The sequence below is a fragment of the Rhea pennata genome, chromosome Z (genome assembly GCF_028389875.1).
Source record: "Rhea pennata isolate bPtePen1 chromosome Z, bPtePen1.pri, whole genome shotgun sequence".
Lineage (NCBI taxonomy): Eukaryota > Metazoa > Chordata > Aves > Rheiformes > Rheidae > Rhea > Rhea pennata.
In genome coordinates, this window is record NC_084702.1 from 1,577,983 (window position 1) to 1,603,762 (window position 25,780).

The following is a 25,780-nucleotide window of genomic DNA, read 5'->3' on the forward strand; positions in this document are numbered from 1 at the left end:
AATTCTGTGGTCTATTTTCAGTGGTGCGATAATCAAAACATAGACTCATAGGATGATAGGATAATTTAGGTTGGAAGGGACCTCAGGCATTTTGACAGCACCCCATATTTTGGTACAATCTGCAAACTTGGAAAGAGTGTGCTCCATTGCCCCTTGAAGGCCATTGATAAAGATATTAAGCAGGACAGGTCCCAGGTTTGCCCCCTGCAGTACTCTGGGTCTTGTTCTTTAATCTCTAACACAATCCTCATCTAGTGCCGATAGCTCTTCTCTTTCTTAAATCCTGCTTTTAAACACAGAGGCCTGGGACACCTTGCTAGTGAAGACTAAACGGAAAAGACATTTAGTACCTCAATCTTATATGTTTCTGCTCTCACAGATTCACCCTTGCATTCAGCATCAGGCCCACATTTCCTTTGTTTAGCAATTTACAAGCATTTCCTCAAAACTTGCTACTTGGAACAAGAACCGAGCACTTTTCACAAAGTCATCCAAACAACCTCCAGTGCTTTCACGTAAGTATATAGGAGTGCAAGTACAGAGCAAATGTATTCTCACTGGTAGGTTCCTGCTGTAATGAAAATAGCATGTGCTACATGAAAGAATTCAGTATTCTTCACTCTGCTTTCTATTGGTCAGATCATAACACACAAGACTTGTAAAGAGCAGGGGAAAATGTGCTCTTTCTGCAAGATGCAGAAGTCTGTTATTTAACATTTTATGGTGGTCTGAAGTCTTACTGACACTGATTTTGGCTGAATCAAAGACCAAAGCCAGCAGGTCATCTTCAAAGAGTGAAGCTGGGGAGGTGGGGCGACTTGCGACTTTGTTACTCCTTTTGTTCCCACTTAGTAGACCTCACAGAAGCTGTGATGTTCACGAAATACCCACAGTTGGACTTACTGTAAGGCCAGAATATCAAACAGGTCGAACCAACATCTTTTGAAATCCCTGCCAGACATCCAAGTGACTTCAATAGTTGTCAGCTATTGACCCTAATTTGCTTGTCAGCAGTGGAGAAGCACTCCATCTTTCAGGAAGAGAGAAATGAGTTGTACAGATTTAAGCAACAGAGCCACAGTTCCTGGCCGCAGCAGCGTAAAGCTCCGCTAATACTCAGCTGTCAGAACACAATGCAGAACAATTTCTCCTAGGAGTCCGGGTTCACCAGGGCAGTGCATCATGATGTAGGCACACTGAAGAACTTGGCGGTGCTTTAGCACAAGCCAAAGGCTGTTGACCAGTCAGAACATTCTTCATTTGAACTTGTCCTTCAAAGTGGTCAGTCTACCAAGGAGAAAATTTCACTTTCTTCGAGAACTCTTAATTGGAGCCCACAAAGCTTTGGGGATAGGAACATTAGTAAAGTTAAACTAAGCAGTGATACATTCTGATGAATGACAAACCACTAGTCTAAGTCTCTCAAACGGTTGACATTTCCAAGGTCAGGGATCTAGATCCCTGGGCAATAAAGAAGTTACTCCAGTCCAGCTGCTCTAAGCATCTCAGCCGCTGCAACAGCTGCCTGCTTGGCTCCTGCCAGCCCTACCCCTGTGCGCTGTGTGTCCATGTGCCACATTTGCGTGCTCTGCCCTGTGCCATCAGAGGACTGTATGATATGCTGAAACGGCCATGCTTTTTGGTTCGCTCTTCATTAGCCACTTTTCTAGAACTGACAGCCATTGAAATGCAGCAGCCAGTACCAATTGTGCCAGAAACCAACAGAGGAGCAGTGCATGTGGGAGTCTCAATCCTATTAGCTTTCATTTTGTACAGCTCTAGACTGAAACTGAAGTAATGTATTTGATCATTTTTTTCTTCCGAGAAAATTGATTAATTCTTTCTCTGAGCCAAGATGTGGCTTCATGAGCCACACGAAAAAGGAAATTCCCTGTGGATGCTTTAAGGCCCAGGATTTGCAAAGAAGAAAAGGAGGAAATCTAAGAGTATACATCAGGGTTTTTCTGCCAGGCACAGAGGTGTACTGAGATAATATTCCCCTGTTCATCCTTGCTGGAGAGGAAAAGGAGTATAGGCTGACAGGAATAGGGAAGAAGCCTTTCCCATTCACATAGAAAGGCATGGATGTTAGAGAAGACACAAGAATAGAGCAAGAAGCCAAATCCACATGGCTCCTGTTCCCTGCTGGAAACTCCCAAGCAGCAAGGTTTCCCTTTCCCTGCATGCATGCATTTCTTAAAAATATCAAGAATGTTACTGGGGACCTGGTTATTTGCAGTAGCATAAACAAAGTCAAGAGGAATGGGCATGCAACAAAACATCATGTCTTATCATGTGTACATTTCTACCACGCCTCTAAGCACTTAACTCACACAATTACTTAATTATGAGCAGTAACTCATGGCTAACAATTACATGTCTTATCAAAGAAGCACATTTTTAGGAGATGCTCTGGAAAGTGAGAAGAAACTGGCAGGCTGTGAAGCAAATCCTTGAGAACTGGTGAAATAAATATTCTGCCTGCATATATTCTAGGGCACAACAGTTTGGCCATTTTAGAACACAAAGATGTGTCCCTGATACCAGACTTTATCAGTCAGCTATTTCTGAGCCAACACATAAGAGGCAGTGGCGATTTTCCCAACATGCTTCTGAAACTGGTCCTGCAAATGACAAGAGGCAAGTGAGGACTGAGAAGGTATTTTGGATGCTAGTTAGCAAATTCTCACTTAAATGAGAAGGACAACCTAAAGGAATTGCGCCTGACCTTCACACTAGCTGGAGCAGAAGGTTGTTATTAAAGGAACCGGTGAGGGGAACAGTGCAGTTAATCAATATAATGGGTCACACAAGTCTATGTGTAGTTAAAAATAATATCCATTATCCAGGAAAATCAGCTCAAATGAGTCCATATCACTGAATCCTCACTGTATTTCCTCTTGCTAAGCTATGCCAAGCTCTGTGTTTCTACAGTTCTACCACGCTGCTCTGTCAGGTATTTCTGAACACTTTGTGACTGCTAATGTGTTTAATCTCCAGCACCCCAAGAAAGAAGGAAGTACAAGTATTTCCCTTAACTGGGGAAGGGACTGGGGCTCACAGACAGGTTTTCAATGAAATGCTCTCTGAAAGAAGGTGAAATTGTCACAAAGCTTTTAAAAGCCTCGAAATAGTCACCTTCACTGGGGGCTATGTATCAAATTCACTCAAGGGTTTTTTTTAAGTTAAAAGTATCAGTGGTCTGGCCTAGATCCCAGGGGAGGCCTGACCTTCCCTTGTGACTCCCCCTCTCCCAGTACTCGTCCTTAGCTGCCACTTCACCAGAGAGATGAACCTTAAATAAGGAAGAGGCACAAAGCATCAGTAAGGTGAGCTAGCCCCAGGACGGACAAAGCAAGAGAGGAGGACTGAGGGGAGAGGATCTCTGGCTCACCTCTGCAAAGCTGATAAGGGCAAGGAGACTTGGTAAGAGTGTGCTTGGTTTAGACATTTTAAGGTTTCAAACCAGTAATGTTTTTGCCATTCTGCTACCTACACAGTTATCTGCTGTAATTACAAGCTGGTATTATTAATCTTGGTCATTTCTGATTGCTCAGCTGGTCCTGATTTCTGAAAGTATGCAGCACACTCTAAACAACAGGTCTTGTCAAAGCTATTCCCTTCTTATCACCTGGGAACCAGCCATGACCCAGTTTTTTATTTGGAATGTTTTGCCTTCATGACAGCTATATTAGAGAAGACTTCAGAGTCAAAGGCATAGATTTGTCACAGTCACCAGAATCATAGTTTCCAAGATTGGGCCTGCTCAGAATGTTATATGTTACAGCATTCACTGTTATTCAATGTTTTACAAAGCCTTTGGGCAAAGCTTTCAGTACTTGGCCTCCACCAAGAAAAGGACAGCTTCCTTCACTGGACACAGAAGACCTGGGCTATCAGTGGAGGTTCAGAGGAAGAGGTGCCTTGTCCAGGAACAGAGACTACCAGTCCTCAGCAGCTGAGAGAAGCCCACAGGTACACAGCCCAAAGACCACTTTGACTAGCCACACCTCTGCTGAAGACATGGAGGACTGACACTGCAAAACCTTGCTGTCAATATTACAACAGGATCAGCTGCAGTCTTGGAGGAAATGAGTTCAGAGGAATGGAAAAGAAGTTAACTCTTTGTGAAGTTAGAGTCTGCATCAAGTTCATATCTTATCAAAGGAGAATTATTTATCATGGCTTGCCCTAGTCACCCATTCTTTTTGTTCAGTGACAGAATTTTTACTCATTCATCCTTCATAGTTAACCTAAAACTGATAGGACTGACTACTTATTTTGGTGTTCTTAATCTTCTAAGCATAATCGCAACATGCATCATTCTACAAAGTGAATGCAAACTCAAATCTTTAACTCATATAAGCAGTTGTCTAGGGCATTGAAGTAAGAGAGATCTACCTGAGGATTTGACGTGTAAAGGTTTACCAATAACAGCATATATATGTGTGTCTGTGAGAAAGAGTAAAATAACAGTCAAACCTCAAATTCTCTTCAAAAAAGTTTTGCTTTCAGGTGTTCACTTTTTATGCTACTTTATGTAACTGCATCTAGAACCCTTACAACGATTCTTCCCCAGACAACATTTTGTAGGTAAAAATTAGTTTCTACATAACCTATGACCTAATTTCTACAGCTAGTTTTTAACTCCAATATACACTTAAAATGACTATTTTTTTTCTTAATTCCTCAGCAAACTGGTAGAAGAGAATATATAGAACATAATCAAGACTGATAACCTCTTTCTTATTTTTTTTCTAAATCACCACCTTCTACAGTCATATGATTAAATATGAAATTCCATTTTTTTTCTTTTTAAGTAACTCTCTAACCTTGCTGAATCCGGAAGGTCTGGTTCAAAAATCCTTAAAGCCTTGGAAAGTAACAGGGGAATGCTCAAGTTATGATTACTTTTTAAATCACATGATACTAGGGGCTAGATTAATGATTTGGTGGTTTTTTGAGGGGCCTCAGAATATCGCTTTCCCTAGTAAACAGCTGTGTCTGTCAGGTTCCTATCAAAGGCCACAGAGCTTAGGAGCATACCCCCATAGTTCTTTCAAACTGAAGGAAATGTGTTGATTTCCAAGAGGATCTGCCATCCAGTGCTCAGGTAAGGGTGAAGACAACCGAGTCCTCCCACTGGTACGGACCCACTAGTTGCTCTCTACCAGCATCATGATATCACCATCTGATCACAGATCATTACAGACCCACAGGTCGTGGTAACACACAGATCACGTAATGTTCACGCAGACCTCGTTCTGCCTGCTTCAAGATCCAGGTACCCTCAGTTCAGGCTGACAGCGCAAGGACGCATTTCCCACACGCCAGCGTTTGCCACCTCTCATTTCTTACCGCAAGCCTCAGAAGGGAGAAGGGAATAACAGAGTCACATAAATAAACAGGAAACGTCCTGAGAAAAATTCTGTATCTCCCAGGAGTAATCTGGATTGCCACAATTTTGCACTGGGACATTTTAGGCTACACCTAGCCACCAGCTGCCAGCAACCTCGTAACTGAAACACAGCACAGGGAGACACGACACATTCAGAGAAAAGAGGTGGGTTATAGCAATGCTTATGATAAAAGGGAAAAATCTGACACAGTCCAAAATCAAAGTACCCCCAAGCTTCACAAAAGGGAGGCTGGAGGCTTTTTGAGCATCCCAGAGCAAGTAATTTGCTTCAGTAGCCAAAAGGTTAGATTATCTTCAGTACTGGGGAGCCCAGCCTTTCTTCACCTAAGACTGCTTTACGTCTCCTCTTCTCCTTTCATCACTGTAATTTCCGTCTTGTGCTGGCATCAGTGCACAACGTGCATAAAGTGCTAAGCTTTCTTTCTGAAATATTGTCTGTTTTTTGTTTTTTTTTTTTTTTTCCTTTTTGAAAACTCACCAGGCACCATTCCCGTCAGCGTTGGAGCGGAGTAGCTGCCCTGTCCAGCAGGGGGGACATGAGGAGGGTATCCTGGGAGGGTTGTGCTTGCCAATTCACGACCTGAGAAATCAAACCAACAAATCACCATGTGAGTATTCAGAACAACTGAACATGCTTTTACATCTCCCAGAGCACTCAGAACACAGCCATGCATTTGTCATAACTGCACTGTGAATACAAAAGTGGGATTTTTAGCTTGGCAGGGAAAGGAGGGACAATTTTATTTTTTCTATAAGCTGCCATATAGCTCTGACAAGGTGAGAGAAAGAAGGAGGAAGAACACAGATCTACAGACAGAAAAACACACCGGTTTGAACTCTGGCTGTTCCCTTCCTATTCCCAAGTTTCTCTGATGCTCAAGCTTGTAAAGTCAGAAACAGAAAAATGGGAAATGACAGTGACTTTAATGGCATTCTCCTAGAAAGTCCTGTAGAAAATCAAATCTCCAGTGCACAGAGTGATGGTTTGCAAAGGTCTTCTGAATTAAGTGCAGGACATTATTTTTATCTATTATTAAAGATAGCATTAAAAAAATGGGACTTGAAGTCAGTTTAAAAATAGGGGCGTGGGGGGGTGTCTCCAGGAAAAACGGAGTCTGTATCACAAAGTTGCAGACTGACAGAGCATTTTTTACTTAGATGTCAGAAGTCTATAATTTTATTCAAGGCATAATATTGACTTTTTGCATTCTTCCCGTGAGACTTAAGCTCTTAACAGCTCTTTTCTGTTTACCAGAGGTTCTGGTTGTCTCATCATCTAGATTTAGCCAGACTTATCTTCAATTCCCTTTTTGGAGTATGTTCCCCAACTCAGTCCCCATAGTCCTCCCACTGAAATAAGGCTGCAGAAAGCAGGAAATGGGGTATCTATTTCTCACTCTAATTTGTAATCTGGATTTGATGAGCGTATGCACCTTGACCAAAGAACTGAGGAGTCCTCCCAGGCCACTCTCTTCAGGCTACACTCTTCAACTCTACCCGGAACACATAGCTGCCAGCCAAACAAAGCTAAGAGCCACAAATAAAACGGTTTACAAAATATATTACAAAAGTCCAGACTATGCCTCCCACAATTCAGATCCCCAAGGCTAACCCTTTTCACAGCCTGCAGCAGATGCAGCAGATTTCTATCTGTTGTAGTTCGTCACTTCACACTTACACAAGAAACCTAGCAGAAATGATGAATACGCCTTTGAATCCCACTGGGAAGAATCCAACCTGGATAGCCTTTCATTAAAGAGTGGAATCCTGGATTTAACCCAATGGCCTTCTCCTGGATGGCCTGAGCACTGGATGACAGATCCTCTTGGAGATCAATACACTCATTCAGTTTGAAAGAACTATGGGGATATGTCCCTAAGCTCTGTGGATGACCAGTGCATACTTAGATAAATAATTTATTCACGTATAAGTTGCTTTCAAAGTTCATTCCTATATATGGTAATGTCTAGGGAGACCAAGGAGGGCCTTTAGCTGGACATACTCACTGCTTTCCTGTAGTAGTGCGTACCACATGATTTGCTCATGCCTCCACCTTTCAGTCAGAAAATCTGAATCTCTATCTTGGTAAAAGGTGGTACCTCTGGCTGTGTAAACCAGTCTGCTAAGTAGTATCTGCAAGAGGCTAAGCTGGGCACGATTTCCATCACTGGATTTTGCACCTTTCCATCTAAAGGGGAGGAAGAGACTAAGTGTGCGAGAACTGATGAGACCCTCACAGCATATCCTTAGCCAAATTGCGAACTCAAAGACAGAGACACGGGCTAGCCGATTAAGGTTAATTAGCTAAGAAACTAAGTATGTATTTCAACTGTCGACTTCATCTCTGGTTAGCTAAAAGGCAGAGCTCCTCTGCTGGATTTTGCCTGCACCCATTTCCCTCTTACAAATGCAGAAGAGAGCTCCTGTTCTCTTATCTTAAATACACACTTGTTGCCTTGGTGCCTCCACCTCTCAAATCTGTGTGTGTCCACATCAGGATCATGGAAGTGAAGATTGCATGTGTGGTTAGCACAGTGCCACCTTTGCTGTTGCTGCAGTGCTCCTGTCCATGAGCTATATGACCACATATTGTAGTCAGCACTGCCTAGTTTGGGTAAGAAAATCCAAGAGATAAGGACTGAAGTGAAACTCACCCGTCATAAGCCTGACGAACTAACACAGAGGCAAGGACACAGTGCACAAAAAGCCCAGCAAAGTTTATAGTCTTCAAAACTAGGTCCAGTCCCTCAGAGAGTCAGGCAAATAACTCTGAATGAAAAGTTCTTCATCAAAATGCAATGTTTCAAATCAACAAGACATACTCTAAGACTTTGTTGATTTTAGTGGCACCGACAAAAAGAAATCTACATATTTTGATATTCAAATGTTTTGCTTAGAAATTTAATTTTAAGGATTTTTAAAGTCTTAAGAGCTTCAAGAGAATGAAATTTTAGGTTGAAATTAAACACCTTCACATGAACCAGAATATTTTTTTTTCATTTCTTGGTTGTAGAATTTTTGACTAATGGTTTCACTTTGAATTGACCTAGAATGAAATTTTAAAATTCTATTTTCATTATTATCAAAGAAATTAAACATCATTTGATGAGATGAAACACTGTAAAATGGGTTATTGCACCCTTCTACTCCTCCTGGGTCATTATCACTAAAGGCCGCTTCCTCTCACCACCCCCTTCCATCAGATAAGAGATCTGTGTGTGCAGATTCTTAGCCTATGTCCCACCTTCTTTGCGCTCTGTACCAACTAATCAGGATGTTCCCTGTACTTCTCCAGCCCTCCCTACAGAATATTTGTGGTGCACCTGCATCCTGAAGTTCAAAACAATTGATTAATTTTCACACCATATTTAAAGAGAAGCAAGATCCTTTACGGAAGGACAACGTGAAATCTAATTATTAAGTTCAGACAGAAAATGGCTTTTTTAAATTAAAATGCTCTCCCCATCACTGCTCAGTTTTCATATCTCCCATACAAAATTAAAATTTGCTTATATCATCTCTACAGTCCGTGGAATGCAAAAGGTCATTATCTACCTGAATTAGATCATAGGAAACAAAATTCCCTCCCCCTACTCATGGGGAGTAACTACGTATCTGAAACAGAAATCTTTCTTATACCCTGACATTTGCTCTGATGTCTCTGTCCACAACCGAAAATGGTGGAATTCCTATAGATAGCATGTTATCACAGTAATGATAATAAAGTATGCCATGCAGATGTGCCCAGCATTTTGGAGGCCCTCATCAAGGTTAGGTGTTAAATCAGTCCACTAATCAGAAATGACCTTTCCACCAGGCAGGTGCAGTTAGTAACCACCTGCCACATTGCTAATGTGTTGACTGACTATCTCTTTTGAAGGTCTAAGTGATACAAAGATGAGATAGAGATACTGCATTCATTTCACATTTGTAAAATGGCAAGTACTTCCCCACAAAATCCATTGCAGCTTTTTGCTGCTGCAACCCGGAAAATGTAGCTCAAATGTAGCAGTGCACAGCACAGATTCTTGACATTCTCACAGTATCAGACAACATGTATAGTTCACTCAGACCTCTTTGTCCCTGGAAGTCTGGGGACAATGTGAACCTGAGGGAATTAGCTCATCTTCTACAAGAAAGGAAGAACAGCTAAACTTGGAAGGATTTGGTATAACTCACCCTCTCTCAACCTCAGTTCACTACTTGAATCTCAGCTTTCTCTTTCGCTACTAGACAGTCAGGAAAAATTAGAGTGTCTGCTAAGTCAACAGAAATCTGTGAAATGCCCCAATAAACCCCATCTGTAATAAGAATGTGATTTGAAATCAGCAGTAGGCAGAACTAACAGAAGAGATTAATAAAAAAGTAAAACCTTGCATTCTCCAGTCTCAGACAAATTAGTTGAAGGAGATGGACACCTGTGTTCTTTATTTCATGCTCCTCTGTCCTAAAAAGCCTGTTTTGTTTTCAGCACAAAGCCTTCTAGGAATAACATTCACCAGTAGGGCTAGAACAAGGCAAGAACAGGAAGAGCAGTCATGCAGCTATTGCCTGTATTTTTCTCTATCATTATGCCTTTAAAAATCTGAAACTTGTCATACATATGTCTATATCACTTCTCCTCCTCATATGGCAGAAGGATGCTGAAATAGGCTGTATGCACAGAAAAACTTGGTGTGGGGCAGGAACTGTACGTATCTACACCATCCAAAGGCAACAGCTGCTGTTGGCATATCTGGTCTAATGATATCACTATTACTCAGCCATGAACAATGAATTAAGTGGAAATGGACCTCAGATTATCTGAATCTTTGCTTAAGGACATGTACCTTTTCTTCTTAGTGACATCTTTGCTCCGCTCTTCTTAGAGAAGGAAATTCAACTAAAATGGAAGATCTACTATGGCTGACCAGGAATAAACAACTTGTTTCATGTCTAGGATCAAACAAATCAGGAGGCAATGTGCCTTGTAATCAACATCAGATTCATATTTGACTTGCATGATGAAATAGGCTTGACAGCCATGTATTCAACTGATGTGTACCAGGACAAATCATCTAGCCCCAAAGACATACTGGACGTTGTTAATGCTATATATCCATAGATTGTAGACCATTACAAGGATCTAGTCCATGAACAGGCTGCAGGGCAAAAGCCTGACATCACCAGTAAAAGTTACATCTCTGAAAGGCAGTAGTACATCCAACCAACCAGTTTTATGGGACACTGAGTCTCTATGAACCCGGTGACCTCATCACCCAGCACTTTGGAGAACTCTAACATTCTTTTGCAGCAAAAAGTAAGTGAGAGAACCATATTTGCCACTTCTTTGGGCCAAGTTAAGGATCCAGTCTCTTCAGTGGGAGTGGGGATAGGAGCTTTGCCGTCCAACACCACCAGATAGGAGGCCTTGCTGTGAGTGCAGCTCCTTCATGCCAGTGAGCAAATGAGGGCTTCATCTTTCCCAGTACTCACTACCTTTTTGAGTGAAGGTAGCTAAATACCCACCTATACACACAAACTTTTCGAAACCTCTGAAACACTGAAAAGAATCAACTCTCATACATTTTATGTGTAGGGCAGAGGCAGGGATCTCCATCTTGTCCATGTCAAGTAGAGTGTGAGAACATTCACACATATTTCTCCTACCTACCATCCTTCCCACGCGTGGCTGCCTTCAGGTCCACGACTGATCCCAGAAGGGACATAGCCCTGGTTCTCCCCTCCTGTTGCATCCTGTCATCACTGATGGCAGAATGACATATCCAAATGGTGTGTCAGCCTGCAGCAGTACATCTTGAACAACTGAACTTCTCTTCCTGTTTGCTCCTACACTAATCACCCCTCAGTGTTCATTTTCCTATTGCTATTAAGAAAAAAAAAATGGTCTACCATGTCCTACAACATACTCTGCTTTTTCCAAAGCCTCTGTCATATCCACTATGATTTGGATTATTATTAAAGACATTGAACAACATAGCTGCCTTTGGAGATACTAAAAGAAGTAGCTTCTCTTGTCTTCCAGGGCAATGTCACAGATAGTCCAATAAATTCTATGTACTGTCAACTACTGACAAATGTGTATAGAAGGGTCATGGCAGTCAGGCTTTGGGCACAGGCTGGGAGGCAGTCAAGAGGAGCTGGCAGGATTTTTCCTGACAGAGCTGGCAAAGAAAAGGGCAGTGTTACAAGGGTTGCAACTCCCTTTTGTTCTCTCAATTCTATTTATTGTGCTTCCCTAAAAGAGGAACGGAGCATCCTTACCCTCCATGAGATTTTCCCTAATTATTGTCAAATAATTGACTTGACAAAAGCATCAATAACCCTAACACAACAGAGGATAAGAAGCAGCACCTTGCCTCAGTGTTCATACTGTACGTGAACAAAGCAGATAAGAAGGATATCAATACCTGCATTTTATCAATGTATCACTAAGACAGAGACCTCTGTCATTCAAATTACACTTATTCTTTAATTCCTAAATATCTTTGGTCTGACATTTTTTAAATCCATTAGATAAAATCACTAAAACCATTTAGACAGTTAAAGTTGGAGACAAGGGCAAGGATGGAGATAGGCAGGGCTCCCATACAACATCCGAGAGAAGGCAAGGACCTCACAACATCCAAGGGAGAGTCAGAGAGTCCCACAGTGCTGTTCTGGGAAGTGAGTGAAAAAGGAGCTGTGCTGCCAGCTTCAGACCCCAGGAAACTCAGACAAAAAATAGGGAACTGCTGTTTCCAACAACAATTTCTCCAGATCTGACAAGGACACTGCCTGAACCTGGCCTAAAGTGGCCTCCCTGCAGAAACAATGGGAAGCCCTGCAGAACTTGTAACTGATGATATCTGCTGTGCAGTATGCTAACAGGCAGGCATGCTAGGAATCAGGATGTGCCTCCAGCCATGTGCAGTCACAGTTCATCCACAGTGCAGCTAAAAATTCAGTTCAAAGGAAACATTTACCTGTAATTTTCATATGATCCCCATTCTGTAAATTTTATATCATATTAATGGGTAAAAAATGTCTTAAGTAAATGACTCATTTTCCACCAGCAACCTCTAGTGCACTGTGCAGAAAGTACCACTATTAGCTGAAAATCACAGCTTTTCTTTTTCCTCAAAATTTAGAGTGAATGTGAGAGAAGAGAACAGAACAAAGAGCTCCAAGTCATAAGGCTCCATCCCTACTGGCTCAAAAAATCCAATAACAAGAGAATATAGAACAGATTGTAGAAGCCTGTGGAGTTCATAATATCGCAGTTTAAAACATGAGCAGACAGTTCATGCAGCTCACCAGCCTCACTGGGGATGGGAAGATAACCTTATGTCACAGTGAACAGGGCTGACAGTATGTCACTGTCAGTGACAGAGGGAGCATATACAGCTCACTCTTTTCTACTGGAACAGGACTAGTGACTAACCTGGATAATTGATTAGCTGACAAATACCTGTTTACATTTTGCAGATAACTAACTGCTTTTGACCTTCCTGGCAAAGAAGATAGTCCTGAGAGCCATGAAATGACTCTATCTATATTATCTCTGAGGATGAATATTCATGGTAACACACTACGTTGTAGGCATCCTGGTTAGCTGGCTCTCTTGCTCTTTCTGCTCAGAAGAAACTCTTCTTTCTCCTTTCCTCTGACATTTTCTTCAGCTTGTCTTGCTGAGCTCATCTGTGTCACTGCAAAGCACCTTCAGGCTTGCATTCAGCAATGTAGCTAATAACTGTCATGTGTTGCAGGTTCATTCATTCAGTTCCCAGGAGAGAAACGTTCAAGAAAAAGCTTTGTCTTGGTCACAGCATTGTTATTTGGTTTGTTTGAGGGGTTTTGTTTTTAAAATATACATGATACTCAGTGTTACTGAAGGCAAAATAGAGCATGGCTGGTAGAGCAAGAAGTGATGAGACTGGCAATGATCCTAGACTAGGACTAAGGTCTTTTCCTTCCTCATGGCCTGGTCTTGAAGAAGTTTTGTCTCCTGCACAGATAGTCTTTACTTTTGTCATAGACAGTTCCACCTTACAAGAAGAATCAAGCTCCAACCTTTAGCTTTCAGTATGTTGGATATCCAAGACGAAGGCTGCAAAGCCTAAAAGATTAGGACTTCAATGCTTCAGCTTGATTCAAAGTACTCCAGAAGCTTGGGAGAAAGTACAGCAGTCAAGAGTGATGCTCAGGGTAAGGGCTAGAGCTTTGTGATGCTGGAGCAATGCTGGTGTCACACGGCATATCACTCTGTCATAATATCATATTTCTACAAACTAGACAGGGAAGTCCCACAGTCAATCAAGGTTGTAATTAAGTCAGAGACAGGTTTAAGGTAGCTAGATGAGAATAGGATAAAAGTAATAATAATCCCAGAAATGAAGTTTGGACAAAAAAAGTATGACTACAGTATCATCTCACTCTACATCCCTTTCCACAGAACTGTAGAGCATATAATTAAATAACCCCCTTTTGAAAAGCAAAGATGCAGAGCAGAACAGACCTGAATTCAAGATGACTAGAAAATCTTCCATCCTGGTGATGGAGTCCAGGAGCCCATTTTAAGATTTCACTATTGCTTTAGACAAGCCACATTTTCTGCATAAGTCCTGGCTTTTCCATTTCTCCAGTGGAGAAAAGAAAATCACTGCTTCCTCAGTAAGCTGCTGTGAGTCTGATGGATTAAATGTGCTGTCGTATGCAAAACAATTTTACATTTAAAACATATTTCACACCCAAGTCTGACATGAATTAAGAAATAGAGTAACAATAAGATGCTTACTGGCCAAAACAGTCCCTCCAGCTGGCATGTAGCTGCCTCTAGCAGAAGGGGAAGGCACAAGCACCATCTTTTACCTCATGAATTCTCATCGGCAAGTAGAGTGTAACCAAACGCGGTCAGGCCCATGGGACTGGAGCTCAGAATAAAAATCAGAACAGTCTGAGTACGAACAAAATATTTTTTGTGTGAGACAGTGCAAATTGTCTTTTCTCAAAAAATGCAAATAAGTAATTTTCTTTCATTAGGAAGAAATAAGAAATAATTTTTTCAACCAGCTCCAGGAGAGGTCAGCAACACTCCCGTCTAGAAGGGAACTAATATTTCAGTGTTATGAATGCCACCGTTCCCACGCAAGATACTCAAGGTCAGTTAGAGGGAAAGAACAACATAAAGCATGAAATGCCTTTCTCATCTGCAAACCACAATGAGAAAAAAAACGAGGAAAGGTTTTAAAAACATTCTTCGATTCATTTATCTTTAAAAAAATCAAGAAGTGGTAAAGAGCACTTCTAGGTGTATCTTTGTATACTACTGTGTGTAAATGTGAATCCAATTAACTTCAAACTTAACTTCTAATGAACTTATCTCATTTTGCTATCAGCTCAGCTCTCGTCCATGGCAGTAATTAACCACTGGGGGTTGTCACTTCCAGAAACATGACACAAGGACTTCCCCAAGCTCAGGTGCTTCAAACCCTTACAGAATTCATTACCCTGACAGTGTGAAAACCCTTCACTTCAATACCACAGGGCACCAACACATTTTTCCCTTTATCTACCTGATTGCCAGTAACAGTATGAAGGAAATGAATCCACTACAGAGGTAATTAATTATTGCAAAGGATACATTAGAAAATGCATGGGGTTCAGGTGGTGGTGAGGGTGATTAAAACGCCCTTTTCTTCAGTGCCTCAAAAAAGCTCCACCACTACAGACAGGCTTGAAATTTCCCTCTTTGAGATGCACTATGGGTTGCACCGAAAGAAACAAAAGAGTAGCTGCATACAGGAGTTTTTATCCTCTATTTCATGCTCACAGCAGACATGAAATTGCCATCAGCTCAGGAATGCAGTCAAAGATTAGGCAGTGCATTGGGTTAATAAGGTAATCCCACCTCTCTAGAGACAAAGGTTCAAATATGGAATAGGTCACAGTGTTAAAAAATCAGCTTGATGATCACTAGGTGAATCCCTAGTGTGTGCTTATTCTAATCACAGACATTATCACAAAGTCATCACCTAGTTTGATACGGCCACCCAGTTTAATACCCAGTCCATGTCATGTCCAGCACTGAGGCTGCTACATACACGTGCACATACACACGTCCACCAGCTGAGACCAACTGCTCGCACACTCTCATCCCCCACTGAAAGCAAATGTCCCCTTCCATATCTTTTCCTGCCGCCTGACAAAATTATAGCCTGCCTTCCTCCTGTTGGTCATCACCATCCCACATAACTTCTCAGGCTGTTCCTCTACTCAGCTGCTGACTTACCTATATCTGCCTCCTCTGAGATTTTATAAATTTTAGCAACACAATTTTAAAAATTTAGCCCCATGCTAAGTAAAGTAGTGATGAAGAAATGCCACCACAGACACATATCATGGCCTCCCTGGGGAACAGTGTGAAGAGCGGGACAGGTGATTTTCAGAGTCATCCCATTTGATCTACCAGTATGCTGTGGAAGTACATCATACACAGCTTATTAAATAGCTTTAGCATCTGATTCTTGGTTCTGGAGAAATATTGTGTAATGATTAAAGAAGTGCAAAAGCAGATTTGGCAAACTCGTTTCAAAAGCCAGCATAGTTGAATGGATCAGACTTGGCTTTTTGTTATATCTAAAGTGACCTTGTGCAATCTCAGATACCTTATTGGAAAGATGGAAGAATGATAGTTGCCTGCCCCCTAAGGTCTGGTTATGTGCCCTTGGTAAATGAAACAGGTTTGTGAAGTGCCCAGAAATATTAATAGCAGCCAGTAGAGGAGACTTGAATTTGTGCTGTTCTGCCTGCAGGACCCCAGGAGGAGAATCCTGCAGTCCCTTGGCAATCAGAGAGCACACATTGCTGGCACTATTTGCTCTTCAGACTGATAAGCCTTTGCAGCCTCTTCTTAGCTGTAGACATCAGCTTTCCCCAGAAGTGAGCCTGTGATACATTTTTGCCAGGAACAAAGACGAGTTTTGGAAAACCACTTCTCATCACTGGAAGTAAACCCAAATTTCCAGTCTATTTTAATCAAACCTGTTACCAGAACTTACTTTTCTTTTTCGAACATGCTTCCTTCTTAAAAAAAACTGTTCCCTTCTAAGTCGAAGATGTTGGTAATATCAACTCTGCTTTTTAAATCATTATTGTAATAAAAAGAGTTTTGAATAAAGGTTCAACACTTTTTGGCAGGAGAAGGACCTCCAGAGAGCTATCACACAGTTCCTGCATCCCCCATTTGCCTGGAAATGTGTGTGGTACACTGATGGCATGACCATGGCAGCAGTACAGGCTAACAGATTACCCTGAACTAGAGATGAAAATATTCTAAATAATTACCTAGTTTTATCACGTACTAAATACTGCCCTACGCTTGCCACAATAGCTATGCAGCACCACAGCAACGCCACTATTGCCTTGCCTTCTTGCCAGAGCCTTTACATAGAAAATATGAATTCCTTTTCTCACAGGTATGGGAAAAATTCAGAATTCAATTCTATAAGCTGAATTTTAAATATTTGGTATACCAATTACATTTACATGTGAGTTCAAAACCAAAATTCTGGCCACAATCCTATTCAGATTTCTTTTCCAAGTTGCAAGTACAGCTCCCTTATGTTCTACACTACAAAGTGACACAAAATGAGGCTGGCAGAAGCATCAGGCAGAAGCAGCTCAGCAGTAAAGAAACAAGAGGGGTGCTTCTGCTTCTTGTAAAGATCTTTTTTCAGTGATAGAAGTGACTCTCTGTGCACTGCTAACACAGTCTTGTGCTGATACACCAAATTCCTACAACATCACAAAGGATTTGAGTTACAAAGTATTTTACGTAGCTGCTCCTCCTCTTAGACCTTCTTTTCTGTCTTCCTTCCCTATTTCCCTGCCTTGGTTACTACTTTCTTCCCTTCCAATGCTTAGCCTGTAAACCCAAAGCTAACAGCTGCTACAGGCCTTTGAGTCCGTCTTAAACACTTTCCCAATTTCTATGTTAAGTACATCATTCAATCTGAGCGTAATTCTGATTTTGTTTTCTGCTAGCATCTCCAGGATAAAATCCTGTCTGATTACTTCAAGAAGGGATACAACTACCAGGGTAAGACCTGGACAAACTGAAATGCAGTTGTTAATGAATAACTTCCCTCCTGTGCTCATCTAGCTCTATTTATGGACATCAAATCTAGTGCTGCATGCTTACTGCTATGAGTTACCTCTCCTGCACCTAATTAGAGGCAGATAAAACAGTGGTAACACACAGATCACCTGTAATGATTTTGCTGACTCGATTATTCTTCCGACAATTAGCTCTGGCTACCAAAGCCTCACAGGAATGTCAAAGTCTACTTCCTACAAAGTAGGTAATGTCACAGGTGTGACCATGAAATCAATAATGAGGCATAGCTCTTGCAGAGGGCATCCAGGTCAGATGGAACAGCCCTTAAATTAAACATTGATAAGCAGAACACAATTATCCATCATGTTTAAGTGCCTGCGTGAAATTAGCAGCCAGGGAATGGGAGCAGTGGGGGAAAGATTAGTGGAGGAGGTATTGAAGTGTACAGTGTTCACCGAGACTATTGCTGTAAGGGTTGTGACAGCCACACCGTAATCTTTTAGCAAAGCCATAAAATTCAGATTAAACACAAAGTACTGAAGCAGGAGTTGCAGATGTGGGTTTATTTTTTTTCTCAACTGTAAGGGAGCAGCAGATTTCTAAAGGAATCTTGAGCTGTCCTTCAATGTAGGTGTCTCTTCTACTTTTCCCATTGACACTACTACAGTTATAGTAATGAGGCAGGACAGGAAAAAAGAAAAGGAAGGAAGAACAGTATTTTCTCATAGTAAGAAAATACAATGGAGAATTACAAAATAACGTTCTGACTCTTTCTGTACGGAATTTCTAAGCAACTCTGAAGCTGTGCCTTCTGCTAATGAAAGCTAAGAATAAGGTGTTCTACACTCAACCTAATCTATCACCTCCTGGATTGTCTCTTTTGACTACCTTTGCCTAAAAATCCAGTCCTATTTTCTTTATAGCCACAGAGCTGTTGTGTCCTCTGAACAAACTGCCAGTCAGGCTTATCAAGTACTTTTTAGGGATGTCCTTGAGATGAGAATGACTACCCAGCTGAATCCTATGACCAGTCTTGACCCATAAGATCTGTCTGGGTCTCCGCCCTCTCCCACAGCACAGACATGCAAAACTGCCCCAGTTTGATGCCCAGTTTAACACACACACACACACCATTAGAGGTGACATCTGTAAGGAAAGTAGGAAAAGGCATTTTAGGTGGGATATGTCTCTGTAAGAATCCACATCTACTAAAGTCTAAAACTGTATGTGACCAATGACTAAATAATTTCTTTCTACCTGACACCATCTCACAAGGACAGTCATTACAGCACAGTTCCTAGGTTTTAAAAACTGTTAATACTTCTCCATTCTGAAGAGCATGATCAACCTGAAACGAGCACTTGTTATTTTCACCCCTCTTTATCTGGACCAGAGAATCCAGATAAACTACAGCACATTGTATCTAGCCACCCTCATCCACAGCCAGAGCTGTTCTACTGCCAGCATTCAGTGCACTTAGCAGTTGCTCGGGATGGCAAAGCATGGTGATCAGCACAGGAAAAGTGTTATTTGATAATGTGTATGAATGAAGAAAAATAGGGTATAGCAGCACTAGACCAGCATGCTGCTTATTCCACCAAAAAAAAAAAAAAAAAATCTAACTGAGTGCTATTTAACCTTAAAAAATGAACAACAGTCTGTATCTGTGACTAAGGTAAAGCAAGCAGAATCTCACATGAAGTGTGACATATACATTCAGGATTCCTCTACAAAACCTGTCCCTCAAAGTAAACATGATTTGAAGTTGGATGGTGTTAACACAGACACACAGCTTCCATCCCCTCTATCAGTACACATCTGACACAGAAGGTCCAGTACAGAAGGTAAGTATTTTAAACTGTAGGGTCTTGGTATTCTAGTGTCTTGCCCTTCTTATCCCGTGTAATTAGGCGGAATTAAAGGTTCGTATGTTTATTGTCACTGTTTCTTCCTGAAAGTAACTGTATGCTTTAGGCAGTACTTCTAGAACTAAGAGCTATGTGTTCATGCCATTTCTTTTGATTTAACATTAGCATAGTTGCCTTATTAGATAAAATTAGAAATAATTGAAAAACAAAAAAAAAATGTGTGCATATTTAATTTGGAGGAAAAGTTTCACAAACCAATGTGATTGCTCCTCCTGCCCAGCTGAATGACTCAGAATCAGACTGCTCCCGGGCTGAGCCAACGGGGCACAAGGACTAGTGGAAAAGGCAAAGCACTACAGTCAGGGAGTCTTTCAATTTGTTTTTCTTCACACTACTGGTGGCCAAGATTGTGTGTGTGTTTTTTTTTTTTTTTTAATAAACTCCTTTCATTAAAAGCCAGACACCCTCAAAAATCCAAATCCCAGAAACCTGAACTTGGGGTATAGTGGGCAGAGTGGCTGTTCAGTTGGATACTTTAACTCCTAAAGTTCCTGGGAAAAGCTTTGAAGTTGTTAGAATATTCGATTTTTTTAAATTTAAAAAACTCCTATTTTCAGGTTTGGAATTACTTCTCCACATAAAATATAAGTACTGAGAGTAGACAGAAAGATGGTCAAATAAAAACAAGAAGTACAGACTGCCCTGGACTGGTTTTGTCATGTTTGCTATTTTAAGTCATGAAATTTCTCTCAAATTTGAGCTATTTACTTGGAAATAGACATGAAAAAATCAAAATTCTGAACTTTTTCACAGGACAGGAAAATGATCTCTTCCTAGTCATTTAATTTTTAATAAGACTCAGCATATCTTGGGAGCAGTAGAGGGAACAAGGCCATCAGGCCATTGTCAAAACATAGTGTAGACCTTTAGTGTGGATCTCAGCCAGAGATTCGGTTACTCCTCTGAGGATCTGCAAAAGGACTAAGGGGAGGAACCATACTATGAAGATCTGACAGCCTGAGTGGCTTCCTTAGCTTGCACTGACCTTAGGCCCTAACTAAGCCCCCCTTTCGCTCCTGGGACACAGACTGCTGAACCAGTGTTGTGGAGCATCTGCCTGGGCTTCAGCTATCGAGAACAAGACAAAGCAGTTCTTCCAGGTCCCAAGCATCTTCCATCCCCAGGAAAGCAATCTGCTGGTGAATACAGAGGGCTACTGTCCTCACCTACTGTAAGGATGAAGACATTTGAGCAGTATTTGCTGATCCTTTTTTTTTTTTGTGTAAATTCCTCCTCAAGAGAACTTCCCAGCACACTGTGAAATGAGATCTCAAAACGGAGAACATAGTGCCAGATTTTCATTCAAACTGAAATTGATAGAGTCATACAAATAAGATGAGGGTCTGGGCTGTGCCTCTTCTTTACACAGAGATTAACAGTAAACATGGGAGTTGGCATCCTTCTGTCACTCGACAATGAGAAGAGGACAGAGATTTCCATGAAAACAGCAGGAGATAGGCACATCTCTTCATTCGTATTTCCATTCTTCAGAATGCAACACGGGAAAAGAACATTGCAACCAATCAATGTGTAGGAGTTCATGAAACAGTGTGAGACAAGTCAGTCTAGATTTGAAGCTCTGTTTCTGAAAAGAAAACTGACAAGGGAAATGTGATTTGAAAGCATACCTGCATAAATGCCTGCATGGGATAGACACGCAAACATGCTTCCTTTCCAACTCTGGACCTGCCACTGATGCCAGTTATACAGATCTGTCACTTTCATGATTTCGGAAGGGAATTCCTCACTGTACATCGAGGGCTGTGCTTGGCAATCTGTGATAGTTTGAGTATGACATCAAGTGTTGCCTTCAAAGACCAAAAAAAACCCTATATGTCTACTAACTAAGCAACTAGTTAGTCTATTCCTGTCAAACAGACATGTTAAAGGGACAGAGAAAGAAAATGTCACAAATATATAACGGGCATACCAGCACCAGTGATCTTAAAGTCTACAAAATATTCTTCTTTGCAAAAATACAGTTTGTCATACATTGTTTTTACAAGAAGAAATGAAATGAAAGTTTATCTTAAAATAAAAATAATAAAGCCAACTTCAAATGGTTCAAAATATAAATAAATGCAAAATAAACCAAAACCAAAAGGAAAAAGAAAGCCCCAAGTGAAACACCACTTCCTGCTCAAAGGCAGACAGTGCTAGTCTGGCTGTTTGGCCACTGTTGTGTAACATGCTTCTGCATTTCATATCCCCTTATTTTAGGTGTGAACTGCCCTGATGCACCTCACAACAAGGACCAAATTAAAGATGGGCTTTTTAAAACCCATTATTTCTAAAAGGTACTCTGGCCAGCATGCTACATGCAATGAATAGAAGAACTATGAGAATTAAAACCATACAAAAGGAACAGCTTTCTGACAAATAAAGCTATGGAAGTTTTAGGCTCCATTTACTTCTCAATCTAATTTTGCCCTCCAATGCACATTATGTCTGAAATGGGATCTCATGTGGTTTGATCAGTGCTCTTAACACATGCAGAAGCAACATATTCTCTTTATTGTTGTTTCCTCTCTGAGGCACAGCAATACTTCTAACAAGAGCAGCACAGCAGGCTCTGTAAGACTGTCTTTACAGTAATCACTATACTACTAGAAAGCTGCAAGAAAATAAAGAGGATTAGTAGCCTGAAAAGCTTGCTGTCCAAGGGATCCCTGTTCCTGTCTACAAATGCAGAGCTGACTGCTCAAAATGTTAGAAAAATCTTGAGAGTGACACAATATGTTTAAGAAAGATATTTTTTTCTTTTTGCTTATATTCTAATATTTAAGTTTTTTTTACACCAGGAAGATTCCCAGAGAGGCTGAGGAGTCTCTATCCTTGCGAATACTCTAAAGCCCAACTGGACGGGGTCCTGGACTACCTGCTCTAGGAAACCCTGCTTGAGATGTCCAGAGTTCCTTTTCAGCTTCAACCACTCCATGATATTGTCTAGCCTCTCATTGCAGCCAAGAGGACTAAAAAGCTAGTAACAATTTATAAAGAATATCAACCTTGTAATAACATAACTCCAGACACTGAAGTTGCAAGAAAGCATGGTATGAGATCCAGATGGAAACATGAACATTGGCAGCATTTTATTGTGAAGCAATAAATGCCTCTAAAAATGAATGAATTTGCGTGGAAGACAGCATTTCACTCTGCAGAAAATGAAAATCAAGCACACTTTCAACCACCTAACAGAACCTCACACATACTTAGCAAGTATTTGAAGGTTAACAAAATTAACGCACATCTCAAAGTGAATCCTTATGGTAGGTTCTTCTACATACCCTGCTTTCTCCAATTCATTCCCGAGGTCCACAAAGCCATTACTCATAGAGGAGGTGCACTCAAGACAGAAGAGCTGCTCATGAGTGGATGTGTAATTTACTAAGGTTAAACTGTACACAGTTTAGCTCTGGAAATCAAAAGACCCCTGCTGTCAGTAGAAGTTTCCAATTTAATAGTGTATGTGTACTTCTATGCAACTCCTCTGCCTTTATATGCAAGCAGGGCCCTCGGGCATCTCCAAGGCTTTTTCTGTCACAGCCTGAGCACTGAAGGCAAGGCAATGCACCCTTTCCCTCAGCCTCGGAGATCAATGCTGCTTTCTGAAGAGGATCAGAGGAAGAAAAGCCAGATGAACCATCGTTACTGTGGGTACCTGTCGCAATCTGGTACCTTCTCCTGCAAGAAGCAGAACACCAGCAAATGGGGTGGGGGTGCTTTAGGGCACACTGAGTTGTGACATTAGCATGTGGACCATATGGCCAAAAAAACTCTTAATACAGGGGGCTATTCTGAACATTTTGAACTCCTGGAGCAGAGCACCAAACAGTATAGCCCAACACCTCCTCACACATGCTGCTAACTAGTGTTACAACTCTGGAAATGTTCACCCAAAGTTTGAGGATGACCCATGATGCTCTGGAAAGAGAATGCATGAGTGAACATCAGGACGAAGAGGGCGAGTCATAGACTGCCTCGGTCTGCTCTCTTCCCACTCTCAACATCAAATTGCTGTATATTGCTGAAACCAGCTAAACCTGTGAAAAGGAAAAGGCTGGGAACCTCTAGACACTTTGGGCATGGTACACCAAGGAGCCACAGCAGACACAGCTTCATTTGGTAGTGCTGAGCTAGAACCCAAGAAGCCAAGATGGGCAATTGTGTAAGGTGAAGAAGGACTAGCAACACCAGAAAACAAGGTTGGCGAAAATCAGAGAAATCCAGGTGAGGCCTTAAAGTAGGTTTTCTTACGCAGGGAGGTATCCACTTTGAAATTCAAAGAGCAACCAGCTCTCATTTGTCCCCTAAAGTCTCCTCTTCCTCTTACCTTCATTTTTTTCCTCCTTTTTTATGGGGAAAACTCCCCATATTGAGGAATCGTGACACTTCCTGACTTAAGGACACAATCCAGCTTCTCATATATGACTCCACAGAATTCCAGAGCACCAGCTGGTTCCAGCCTCTCTACAGACGCCTTGACTCCAGACCGCCACAGTGCCCATGTCATTTTGAGATGGTGTAGGAATCAGCACACAATGGCCAGGAGCACCCTCTCATGTCTAGAAGCTGAGCAAGCCGAGAACTGTGGGTCACATCATCCGGCACTCCAGATGAGAGTGCTCAAAGGCTGTCAAGCACTTGAACTGAACCGTGACTCACTCAGGGATGGGACTTTGCTCTCACAGGTAAGGAGCATCGGGCTTCCCACCAGTCAGCTGAAAATCGTGGAGGCTATAGGTGAAGTCATTTGGCAGCAGCCAAGAAAGATCTGAGTCCAGTCAAACAAGAAAAAGAAGGAAAACCTGATTTCCAGCCTCCTTATCAGGAGTATCAATGACATCTGGAGGGTTTTTGGGTGCACTGAGAGCAGAAGAGAAGAGACTGGAGAAAAGGTGCCTGGGCCAAAGATCCTTAAAAACTTGATTCAGATAAACTCTGCCTACCACGAGTCATAACCTCAAAATCCTTGAGCAACACTGATTCAAATGACTGACCACATGCCAGTTCATCTCATCCTGTCTGGAGACTGTGGCATTTCCATTCTGATACTAGGCATGCCATAGCCAGATGTAGTCTGTGATGGAGCAATACCTTGTGACTACAAAAGGCTTGGGAAGAAACTAGGCAAAGCAGGGCTGCACCTTGCAATCTCTTCTCATGCAAATAGATACCTTCACTTCACAGCCATCGCATGCATGAGTGAGTGCTGCAAACATCTACACAGACAAACACGACTCTACAGCTTGCCAGTAGATCCAGAAATAGGAACAGAGAGAGTATGCTGGCAGTCAATTACTCAGCTTGCTAGATAAGCAAAGAGGAAAAAAAAAAACTTCAATTGGTTTGTATTGCAGAGGAGTTAATCCCAAGCTAAAATTTTCCATCTCACAATAATCAATATTTATGATCTGCACCTGGAATTAATCTGAAATGGAGACATTTACAATCTAAAGATCATTTCTAATGTCATCAACAATTCTATACTTCTCAGAAAGGAAATATTGAACAGCAACTTTTAAGATCTTAATTAGGGATAACAGAGTCTAGATTGACAACAAAAATATGATACTTCTGATATTTCCACAATGCAATTTTTATCCTGGAATAAGAGGAGAAGCTGAAATTAGATGTTTTATCTGGAATCCATGCAATGGAAAAAGCAAAGCACTGGGAATGTTGAGACATTTGGGTTTCAGTGTTTTTCTATCAAAATATTTTTTTAATCATTGAGGTTGAAACATTTTATTTACTTTTGGTGAAATAACCTGAAACACCTTGTTTGAAATCTCTTCAATACAAAACTATATTTTTCAGCTACCCTTCGAGAGTGAAGTTCATATTTCCAGTGCCACTCTTTTTCCTATCTGCTGAATGGGTAGACAGCATCTTCTGTAACATATCAGATGTGGAGCTGAACTGATGCACAAGGTAGCTCCGAAAAAAAAAATAAATGCATGAATTATCTTGTGGAACGTGTCCTCTAGAAAGTTCAGACCAGAGGGCAGAAGGTAACTTGGAACTGCAATTCCCATACACCATGAAACACATGCAAAGACTGAATATTCTGCTCAAAATATTTCATCTCTGCCCAAGAAAATACTGGGTTGATCAAAAGTGATTTTTCATATTAAAAAAAATAATCAGGCGCACAAAACTAATATATTGTAAAAATGTAAAAATGAGATTTCTTCTTGGAAAATTCCTAGCTTTAAAGAAATTTTCACTTTTACAGGAAAGCCCTTCCAGTAGATATTCCTGAACAGCTAGCAAGTTTTGCGAGCACCTCGTCTACTTGTAAAAGGGAAAGTTAACGAAGTCTGAACATAGACC

The 25,780-nt window shown here is 41.2% G+C and overlaps 1 protein-coding gene across 2 annotated transcripts in view; it reads right to left on the reverse strand.

Annotated features, from left to right (window-relative positions):
• The window catches only part of PAX5 (paired box 5), a 168,370-nt gene that overhangs the window by 34,111 nt on the left and 108,479 nt on the right, over positions 1-25,780 (reverse strand). For both annotated transcript variants that reach the window (XM_062599434.1, XM_062599435.1), the window contains exon 8: positions 5,898-5,999. In XM_062599434.1, coding sequence (XP_062455418.1) covers positions 5,898-5,999 — 102 coding nt within the window. The remainder of the gene's footprint in view (positions 1-5,897; positions 6,000-25,780) is intronic.